Source organism: Mangifera indica, chromosome 5 (assembly GCF_011075055.1).
Source record: "Mangifera indica cultivar Alphonso chromosome 5, CATAS_Mindica_2.1, whole genome shotgun sequence".
NCBI classification, from domain to species: domain Eukaryota; kingdom Viridiplantae; phylum Streptophyta; class Magnoliopsida; order Sapindales; family Anacardiaceae; genus Mangifera; species Mangifera indica.
Window position 1 is genome coordinate 18,516,485 of NC_058141.1, and position 10,509 is coordinate 18,526,993.

At 34.6% G+C, this 10,509-nt stretch overlaps 3 protein-coding genes across 3 annotated transcripts; 2 read left to right on the forward strand and 1 right to left on the reverse strand.

Annotated features, from left to right (window-relative positions):
* The first annotated feature begins 841 nt into the window (after positions 1–841).
* Positions 842–4,107, forward strand: LOC123216583. Its single transcript, XM_044637042.1, has 3 exons — positions 842–1,075; positions 2,279–3,242; positions 3,329–4,107. The coding sequence occupies exons 2-3, from the start codon at positions 2,299–2,301 to the stop codon at positions 3,804–3,806; spliced, it is 1,422 nt and encodes a 473-aa protein (XP_044492977.1). The 5' UTR covers positions 842–1,075; positions 2,279–2,298; the 3' UTR covers positions 3,807–4,107.
* Positions 4,108–5,452: 1,345 nt separating this feature from the next.
* LOC123216273 lies at positions 5,453–7,790 on the forward strand. The gene is made up of 3 exons (XM_044636680.1): positions 5,453–5,624; positions 6,860–6,942; positions 7,520–7,790. The coding sequence occupies exons 1-3, from the start codon at positions 5,546–5,548 to the stop codon at positions 7,547–7,549; spliced, it is 192 nt and encodes a 63-aa protein (XP_044492615.1). The 5' UTR covers positions 5,453–5,545; the 3' UTR covers positions 7,550–7,790.
* A 476-nt stretch (positions 7,791–8,266) lies between these two features.
* Positions 8,267–10,025, reverse strand: LOC123216272 (uncharacterized protein At4g00950-like). Its single transcript, XM_044636679.1, has 2 exons — positions 9,304–10,025; positions 8,267–8,725 (listed from the first exon to the last, which is right to left on the reverse strand). The coding sequence occupies exons 1-2, from the start codon at positions 9,898–9,900 to the stop codon at positions 8,648–8,650; spliced, it is 675 nt and encodes a 224-aa protein (XP_044492614.1). The 5' UTR covers positions 9,901–10,025; the 3' UTR covers positions 8,267–8,647.
* Positions 10,026–10,509: the final 484 nt, after the last annotated feature.

The window sequence follows — 10,509 nt, forward strand, 5'->3', positions numbered from 1 at the left end:
CAAACTTCTTTACACCAACTTCTTCACCGTTCATTAATCACCTATATTCTACGAGTGGGTGGTCGCCAGTTGTGTGCCCTTTCTGTGGGCAGTGGACAGCTGAAAGTCCCTATAATATACACGTATCGCATACCACCGGTTCTCCCTGCATTAAGTTGTGTGCTAATGGCAAACTGTTATAAGGTCAACAACATAGGCGGTAAGTCTCATTCTAACACTAGTGACTTTCGTTCCAGACCTTTCTAAAAGATTACTTCAAACCTAACTTTAAGTTGCTTTTTCTTTTATCTTTACATTAATCAACTGACACGTGGACTAAATTTCAGTTTATTTCCTGATTTTAGCAAAACTGCCATCTAGACGGGCGGGGGATCATCCACGAAACCATGGGAACACACAGAATGCTTATTATGGAGCTGCCTTGCCATTGATAATTACTCTTCTTAAATTAAATACTATAAAATTGTTTATTGATCATCTCAAAACTCTAAAATCAAATATCTTGTTTCCTTTTTAATTTGCTTTCAAGTTGAACATTGGAATCTTTCTTACGTGGCGGTGGGGTCAATCACAAAATAATAACATGCTGACCTTCGTGCATATTTACCTGAAATTTTATTGACGTATTTCTTAAAAAATACCGAAAAATAAACGGACCAGATCACTCAACGACTGGTAACTTGCTATCTTGCGATTCACGGTTCTTTAACATGGACCCATTCACAAATTGTAAAAACGACACGTCGATGCTCAGACGTTGTCGTTTTCTACCGCTTTTTTATTTTTGTTTTTATTTTTTATTTTTGGCTTTTTCTTTTTTGGTTAATATAAGAAATGGGGAAGCCTGTATTTTGCAAACGGAGGTATGAGAGAATGATGATAATTGATAAATAACTGAACATCTAAAGAACTGCTGCACGACCCCGTACACTTCTCTCGTGTTCTTAGATTCTTTTATTAAACACTTTCAGATCTGAAAACAAATGGTTTTCATTTCATTTTGAGCTTTACTATAATTGGATCTATTCAAACTCCTACTTCCCAGATTCAGTATTTGTTAATTTCAATTCTAATGGTTTGTACTTGCTCTCTTCTACTTTTCATTCCTTCTTTTTCTATCAATTTTGTGTTCTTGTAGTTCTGTTTTGTTGTTTGCTTTTCTATTCTGTCTTTGGGTTTTGTAAGCATGTTTGCTGCTTGACTCAGCTGATCTTCCTATTCTTGATGGCTGCTTCAATTTTGTTGGTTTTTCATTTTCTAAGTTTAATTTTATGAATATTTATTATATGGATTTTCCTGATTCCTCTTGTAACAGGAATGTTTAAGTCAAATATAAGGTATCCATTCTTGATATATGTTCCTTTTTTTTATTATTATTATTTTTTAGTGATGATACTGGCATGTTTCTGAGCCCTGAATTATGAGGAAATAGCTGCATCATAGCTTTTTTTCCTTTTTTATGTTATTGATATACTTCCATCGGTAAGAAGGTATTATTTTGGTTTCTAGCAGAATTGAAAAACAATGCTTGATGGGAGGAATGGAACTACATTAGATTATAATTTGAGGGCAATCAACTTTTAATTACTTGATTTGCTTTCAAACAGTTAGAATCTTTTGCTGGCAATTTTAAAATACGTTGTGCCTTTTGTAAGTATATTTTCTCTAGTTTTTCCTGGAAAATCATCAGGATTTTATAAATTCTAAGTTAAAATTTATTAGATGCCAAAATTCGATGAGCTTCCTTCTGTTTTTTTTTTTTTTTTTGGTTAGTGTGTATTCATAGATGTTTTATGATTAGAGGGATTTATTAGCCATAATTGTTCAATGTAAAATTACCGGTCCTCAAAAATTTTGATTGTTTTGAGAACACCATCATGTTTCTCTGTACATGTGTCTATTTTCGTGTGGACATTGTTTGCATGATCTTTTGATATGTTAGAGTATTATGAAAAGTGTTGCTTATATACATTTTTTTGTACAAGTTCTGTATTTACCTGATCATGGTGCGACAGATTTAAGTATTATTAGTTTTGCTATTAATTTCTTTGCTTTTTCAATTTCCTTTTCCTTTCTTCTTTACCCCCTTTTGCTGGTGAGGAGAAGCTTTGTAACAAACATCGTAATATTTCATCCTTATGTAACCTGTGAAAGTCCATTTTAACATATGTTGTAGTTTGATAATTTTTATTTGGCTAAAGTAACCAGCTTGCCAGTGTATATTTGGGATACAATTTCGTTTAGTCAATCAACTCTTAATAAGTTCTTCCCTTAACAGATAAATGTATCCACACAGTAATGGCGGCAGCTGAAGCAAGGGCTGTGTGGCAGAGGACTGCCAATCGTTGCTTTGTCCAAGAAGATGCCAAGAGAGCTCCCAAGTTAGCTTGCTGCCAATCATCGTCGTCGTCATCAAAACAGATTGATGCAGGAGCTCCAGGTGCAGCAGATGCACCTGATAATCCTGCTATAGGTTTCATGCCGCTGAACAGGAATCAGTCATATTCCAATCTACCTGCTGATACAAGATGGTGGCTTCAGCTGCAACCTAACTGTGGTTACCAAAAGGGTTTAACATGTGAGCAATTGAATGCACTCGAGGTTGAGATGGAAGCCCTGCGAGCTGGTTTTGTAAAATCATCCTCCAAGGTTGGTGGGGAACACCCATCGAATGAAACAGGTGTTACTCATGTCAATGTCAATAAGAACAGTGAGGTTCCTCTTGATGTACATCATAGGGTCCCTGCTATTTATATGGTGAAAGATCATGAAGTCAGGAAACAAGATGTAGAGGCTCTAGATTGTAAGAACACCCAAGAATTTATTGAATTGATGGACACAAGGGAAAACTATGAATTTGTCGAAATAGATTCTGCAGGATGTCCAACTTCAAAAAAGCTAAATGAGAGTGACTTTGATCCAGAATCTCCCTGGATTGGGGATGGGAAGGGTGAACCATGGTGGCGCACAACAGATAAAGATGATTTGGCCTCCTTGGTTGCACAGAAGTCACTCGGCTACATGGAGAATTGTGACCTTCCTCCGCCCCAGAAGATGCACGTTAGGAGAAACATGTATTCTTGTTCTGCAGATATTAATAAGGCTGAAGCATCAACTTTGAATTGGAAATCTGAAGTTGACCTTATCTCGAATCTAATTGTTTATAAAGAGGGCTCTTCTGATCCTGGAGGAGCCTCAGTTGAAAAACTGCAAATACCAGATATTTCTGATCAGGCATTAAGGTAAAGTGTGCGTATTTACACATTTATGTACATGATAGCCAAATTCCTTAGCTTACATTTAGATGAACTTGTAACCTTATTATCAGGTCTAGCACAACCCACGAGGACATCTCAGAAATACGAAAAGTTTCAGAGAGTGATCCTTGCAAATTTAAGCTTATGGAAGCACTGTGCCATTCTCAAACACGTGCTAGGAAAGCTGAGACAGCAGCAAAGCAAGCCTATGCTGAGAAGGAGCACATTCTCAAACTTTTTTTCAGACAAGCCTCGCAACTCTTTGCATATAAGCAGTGGTTCCAACTGCTACAGCTGGAAGCCCTTTACTTCCAGATCAAGAACAGCGACCAGCCAATCTCTACTCTTTTTCCTGTGGCACTTCCATGGACGCCTAACAAAGTTAGGAAACTGAGAAAGAGTTGGCAGAAGGCTGCCAAAGGCAAACGAGGCAAGCAAAGCCGCCCAAAAAATGACACATCAAAGTATGCAGTTGCTCTGGCTTTAGGGTTGGGTCTTGTTGGTGCTGGATTGCTTTTGGGATGGACTGTGGGATGGATGTTATTCTAGACTCTATAGGTCATCAAGTAAAACCCTATTTCTTGTGAAGATTCATTTACAAAGAGAGGCAACAAAATCAAAATGTATCTTCTTATGTGTTTACATTGTCAGATTTCTTAGTCTTGTATGTACTTGTCTTTTTCTACTGAACGTCTACTCTTATGTAAAAATGATGTGATGAGCTGTTCATATGTATATATTGGTTGAACATGTGGTCATGCTCCTATTTCATTAAATTTCTCCTTGGTGATATTTGTATATTATGTATTTTATTTTGTAATTCTCTCTATGCGATGCACTTTTTGTTCTATTTTGTGTAATTCTTACCTGAGAATTAACATATCTTTAACATTATATTCCATCTATTTTATGCGTTAATGATAGGTTTATAATGTGTATATATATTTTGGGTACACAATTTGACTGTATGTGTACTGTATCATTATATAATTGAATATTGTTTTATGTTAAATTTAAAATTATTCAATCATATGATGACATATCATCTATATACTTAAATTGTGTATTAAAACTACGACCGTATAATTTATTTTTAGTAAAAAACATATGTACTCTAAATAATTTCTTTTTATCATTATTATTTAGAATAATAAGAATATGGATAGTTATACGTATTCACGTTAACTGATAGGCTTACATCTCCAATAATATTATATATATTCAATTTTAAGTATATAATTAAATAAGTAAATAATGTATTATCATATAATTAAATATAATTTATCGTAATATAATACTTAAAAAACAATATATGACTTTTTTTCATTCAAGGTTTGGCCCAAAAAACTTTTTCACCCTCTGTTCATATAGATAATATTGTTTCATTTATAATCAAACTTTATTAATAAAAATTTTGAAACAATGTCCAAAAGTGAAATTATTATTTTATTTTTATTATTTCATTTTTAAAAATTAATATATAATCTCAAATTAACAACAAAAATTAATGACCTTTCAAATCTTAAAATGACATCAGAAACTTTTTATTTTTATTTTCTTTCACTCTAACTTCATCTTCCTTTGAACCAACCAAACTCTAATCGTCATTCTCACTTTCGACAATCATTATGATTCGACTTCCAAACCCACTCTAGATGTCGAGACCTCCATTTTTAGTTCATTCTCTAAAGATTTCATCAATTCACATCGATGAAATCATTTTGTCACTCTAATTAGAAATATATAATAATATCTATCTCTGACACAACTTAATCTCTCTCTTATCTTTGTCTTACTTTTATATCACACAATCTTACCTTCTTTGATATCCTTAGCGTTGTGGCTCAATCGACAACAACAATAATAATGAGATTTAATAGTGGTTCGGGTTTTAGGAGTATGTATACAAATTTTTAAGCATATTCGAAAGATTAAACTATCATACTTGAAAAGTTCAGGTATAATATTAAAATAGTATATTTTTTTAATCTTTTTCAAAATTTATGAATGTTAATTTTTTTTTTTTTACACCATTAGTTTTTCTTAAAGAGTTTTATTTTAGATAAAAAAATATTATTTATATCATCAAGGTGGAAAGTTGTTTCCTTGAGTGGGACAATGTAATTTACTTCAATATATACGAAGTAACATATCCACCCGACCCGCTTGGACCCGTATTATCCCCTGGCGTTTATCCCCAATAAATTATAGGTGAATGTATTACAGTTTGCCAAGTCCTTGTTAAGAAGCTGTGTAGCAAAGGCTTTGTGAAATAGAGAACAAACAAGATGCCGATGATGGAGAAGCTGAGAATGATGTTCGTGCAAGAGCCCGTTGTCGCCGTTTCTTGTCTCATGGCTGGTGTTGGTACGCTTCATTTTTAATTCCTCTCTCTCTAAACCCTAATTTATGTCTCTTTGTTAATCCATTGATTACTTTTACAAATTTATACAACCTCTAATAATTTTCTTTATACCCGTTGAATGTGAATTACATTTGTAACGAATCTTTTTTCCTTTGATTTTTTTTTTTTTTGGGGTTTCCTACGTTTGCTATTGAAGTAAAGTATCGTGTTGTACTAGTCTCGATCTTGCCACGATGATTTGATGTGCAACTAGGGATTTTTGTAGGTAATTAAATAATTTCAAATAATTGAGATTTTTCAAATCGATTTTAGATCTCGAAGTTTTTGGTTTTTTTTTTCTTAATTAGGAGCATCCACTCCAATTATTAACAATTTTGTTGATATTTGAACACATGGTTTTTAATAGGTTTTTATGCAAACTTTTGGCGGTATTTCTTTTTATTGTGAGCAGAAATTCTTTTAACTTTTAATTCTATTGGAGTTGAGGAAATATTTTCTATGCAAATTAGAAGCAGTTTCTTTTCGTAGTTTTGCTCAGAAAGGTCATCTTTTCAAGGCTGAGCAGTGAGCAGTAAATAATCGCTGCCAAAGATGACTTATGTGAAAATACATAAGTATATTGCATTTGAAGTTTACAATAAATTACATTACTATGGGAGCATTCACTATATACTACTCTGTGGGATATGGAGGTCCAACTGGGAACAGTGGAACATTGCAATATTGGCTGTCAGTGTTATATGATCTCTACCCACCAAAGAAGGGAAAAAATCCAGTGGCGGCTGTTGTTTGTTGCAAGTGAGGGAAGTTTTCTTGAGTTTGTCAGGATGAAACTTCCCATGACATCTTTTGGAGAAACACTGACAGCTTTTTTGCGTTATTTGGATGCAATCATTGTTTTGCAAAACCTGAAGGAGAAAGCTTAATCATGTTAAGCTTCCTAAATGACACAATTCTCATCATCTTGGCTAGATAGCTTTGAATGAAATTATTTGTTTTCTTTGAAAATTATTGAATTGCTTAACCATTACCAGTATATTCTGCATCAATTCATTGTTTAGTTGCTTTAGTCTTTGTTGTATGCAATGGACCTCATCTGTTTTTTAAGTTCTTCCAGTTTTATTTGCACCAAGGGTTTTCTACATTATATTGCTGGGAAAGATAACTAATTCATTTTCTTGGGGAAATGAAACTTCATTTTCTTGCTAACTGACTTATCATGTTCTGAAATTTTCAGGCCTCTTCCTTCCTGCTGTCGTAAGGCCCATGCTAGACTCATTTGAATCATCTAAACAAGTCCCTCAACCTGCTTTAAGTGATGTGAGTATTGAATTTGGTTTTAAGATTTCAATGTTTTCTTGTGCTCAGAAATTATAGATCTTTCTGTTGCTATATGAATTTTAGCCAAGTTCCTCAACCTGCTTCTATTTATTATTTAACTTAATGCCATTAAGTGGAAGCATTTCTGATATAGAATTCTGCATGTTGTGCATGACTGCTCTAAGTTGTAATTGAGATCTGCTGCCTCCAGTGCTATACAGCATCTTATAATGTATGAATTGTTTAATTTCTGCACTTGTCCCTTCCACTGAAATAGACTACTAATATTCTGAATTTGTTTGGTTTTATCTGATTGTTATAATCTCAATTTTTGGAAGAAAAAGAAAATTTGCTGAAATGGTGGCTAAAATAGTAATGTATTAATGAGCTTCCTGCAAACCTCCAAGTGTCAATTAGGGATAATTAGAAAGTTAAATTGGTGTTTAATTGGGCCTACATTATAAGAGAGGGCAATGATGCCAGCTTATGTGTGTTTTACACAGTTGCAATTGATTTTCGTATCCACTCATGTTGATGTGCATTTGCTTCTTTAAATACTTGTCTTGTATCTTTGCAGGTGGTTGCAGGCGTGACTGGAAAAAAATAGGGATGATGTTGTTTGCCGATTCAAGTTGAAAGCTTAGCATTCCGCACTCTACCAGTGCCTCTTACACCTTTTTCCATGTTTGTTTCATTCTCATCACAAATGAAATAAGCCAGACTTTAAACTTTAGAAACTCTAAAGAAAAATTGAATATTGAACCTTATCCTGTTTCATGGAAGCATGCGAATGTTTCAAGTTATGTTAAATCTTTAGCATTAATTGAAAACAAGGATTTGAGATTTTATTTCTTTTCACCATTTTCATTTCTGCCATCAGATAGGAATCAATCATTATTGTAATTCCAATGAGTCTTTTGAAGAAGCAATCTCCTGGGTATTAATATTTCAATGACATCTAAAAGGTGTCAATTGGTCGTGGTTGTGATTGATTTAATTGCAATGTAGGTAGCAATCAGAAGGGGCGACTTTTTTGGAGACGAGGACCCAAGCGGTCAAGAACATTAATAGGAAGCTTTCTGGTCGTTGGACAACTTTGCAATGTCAATTGATCAATTGCTATTAACCAGACACTTTTTACGGTAACTAAGATTTAATGCTAACTGCCCTGTTTGACGTTGCCATTTTTAGTCTCTTCAAAGAATGCATTTAGAGTATCCCTGAGTTGTGCATACGCAAGATTCTTTCATATTAGACTATTAGCAGTGTAGAAAACAGTCGGTAGGCAAAATCAATAATAACCCAGAAAAAGGAAAAGAGAGTATATAACAACAGGGACCACTATTTTCCGTAAGCATTGATAGCAACTTGAGACAACAGCAAATTATCACAAGACAATTGCCTCGTTACAACTAGAGATGTAGCTTCACTAGCACGAGTGGAGCCATATGTTGCCGCAATCACCAGCAGATACAAATTTATTACACCTAACCAGTTGTCTGAGCGGTTCATAATTCACTAATTTTTCACAATAATTTCTATTTTCACACACCAAAGATACAGGGATGTGGTGCAGGTTGCGGAAGCAGTGATGTGCTATATTACATTTCAAAGTCATTTTCATTCACCAAGATAATTATCACAAAATCACACAATTGTAGTACAAGTAATTAATTAACTAGGAAGAACGTTGTCCCAAGAAAAGTCATCCCAGAAGCCTATCTTTCTTCACTTTTCTACTCTTCCACGGCACCACTTGCTTCAAGCCACCACATATCGTCGCCTGCATTGTCATTGGTCAGGACAGCATTAACTTTTTACTCATAAAACTTCGTTAAGAGCCAAAAGATCTCCTTTTTTTTTTTTTTTTTTTTTTTTTTTTTTTTTTGCAGATTTAACGTTAACCATTCTGATTCCATAAGTACTTGAAATGAAGAAACTAGATCTGTCTAATGAAGTAGAACTTTATAAATGGTCACTAGTAGTTATTGGTCCTATCTCCAGTCATTCTCTAAACCTACGCTGTTCACTATTCATTCCACCCCCCACGAAACCCCCCCCCCTTCTGCCTCGCTGCAGCTGGGGACCTCTAGCATAAAAGTGTATCCAACTTCGTAGCAAGAAATAGAAGCACTTCTGTGGGCATTTATTAAGACTTGATATTTACTAATATTCTTCATAGCAGGTAAGAAAACTGATTCAGATAATGTGATGAAAAATTCGACATAAAGCATGTAATAATTGACCAAGAATACAAGCAAAAACGACCAATTGAAGTAATGCCTAGCAGTAGTAACACTCAAACTTGACATATGTGAAATTGAATAAGTGAAACAAACATTCAAAGAGCCAAAAATTTACCCAGAAGTTAGACCGACGAGCTGAAAGAGTAGAAAAGCTGCCTGTCCTCCTGATACCGGTAACATTTCTCCCTTCGTCTTCTCTGCTGCAGTCACTCTCTCTATCTACAGAAGATGGAAAGACGTAACTACCCCCACCAACGTCTCTTTTACCTTTCTTCCTCCAAGAACCCAAAAACCCTTTCTCTTTCTGCCCTTTCTTACTAATAACAATAGCACCATGCTGATCTCTCTCAGGGCTGAAGCTATTCCTACGAAAGGAACCATAACACTCACTAGTATTCAACCTAAACGAATAAGTCTGGATCTTAGACCTGCCCATGTAAGGACCATCAAGGACTGTAGTGGGAGAGGGCTCCATTAATAAAAGTCTAGGTGGGAGTTCTAAACACTTGGGGTTTGAGTAAGTGGTGAGAGTGGTGCAAGTTTTAGGCTTACCAGGCTCTTCTTCCCAACGAAATGGGACAGAGGCTGAGGAGTACAGTGGTGGGGTTATCATTCCAGGTCTCTCAGGTGACTCCATGCCAACTGGTGTTGAAAATAAAAGTGAGAGCTTTGGTGTGGAGCTTTGCTCTAGCTGATGCTGATCAGATCCCATGACTAAACAAAGTGGGTTTGAGTGGAGTGGAGAGAAAGTGTTAAAACCACATGGAGGAAAGAAAAGATAACAGAGACAAAATAAGGAAAGTGAACAAAAGGAGGGCCCCTGGCCTTCACCCCCTTACTCGACACAGTCTTAAGTACAAGGTAAATCATAATAAAAGATCGTTACTATCTGATTTTTTATGAGCTCTCAGATAGAACGCACATAAAGTTGCCACGTTAACTCATTGCTAATATATATATATATATACATGGTTGATTTTAGTTGTATTATTGTGTGTGTACTTACGCGCGCACCCACACACACATACATACATATACATATATATACATATACATATATATATATATATAAACCGTTCATAATATGTGATTAATTATAGATGATTTTTTAATAGGCCAAAGGACTATTTCTCATCCAAAATATGCTGATTTTTCAAATTTTTTTTATTAATTTTAAAAATTCTATATACCTATCCACAAACGATTAAGTTTAACAATTTTAAAGGTAAAATCATTATTTTATCTGTAATATTAAAAATAAACTTAAATTTGATTTTTTTTTCCCTTCTTAAATCTTAAAAACTAACTATTTTCTCTAACC

Bases quoted from the DNA above. Each gene is read 5' to 3' on its own strand.
- LOC123216273 (XM_044636680.1), top strand. From the start codon at position 5,546: ATGCCGATGATGGAGAAGCTGAGAATGATGTTCGTGCAAGAGCCCGTT. The intron at 5,625-6,859 runs GTACGCTTCATT...TGAAATTTTCAG, and splicing joins TTGTCTCATGGCTGGTGTTG to GCCTCTTCCTTCCTGCTGTC. The intron at 6,943-7,519 runs GTGAGTATTGAA...GTATCTTTGCAG, and splicing joins CTCAACCTGCTTTAAGTGAT to GTGGTTGCAGGCGTGACTGG.
- LOC123216272 (XM_044636679.1), bottom strand. From the start codon at position 9,900: ATGGGATCTGATCAGCATCAGCTAGAGCAAAGCTCCACACCAAAGCTC. The intron at 8,726-9,303 runs GTAAATTTTTGG...ATGACAATGCAG, and splicing joins CTCGTCGGTCTAACTTCTGG to GCGACGATATGTGGTGGCTT.
- LOC123216583 (XM_044637042.1), top strand. From the start codon at position 2,299: ATGGCGGCAGCTGAAGCAAGGGCTGTGTGGCAGAGGACTGCCAATCGT. The intron at 3,243-3,328 runs GTAAAGTGTGCG...CCTTATTATCAG, and splicing joins ATTTCTGATCAGGCATTAAG to GTCTAGCACAACCCACGAGG.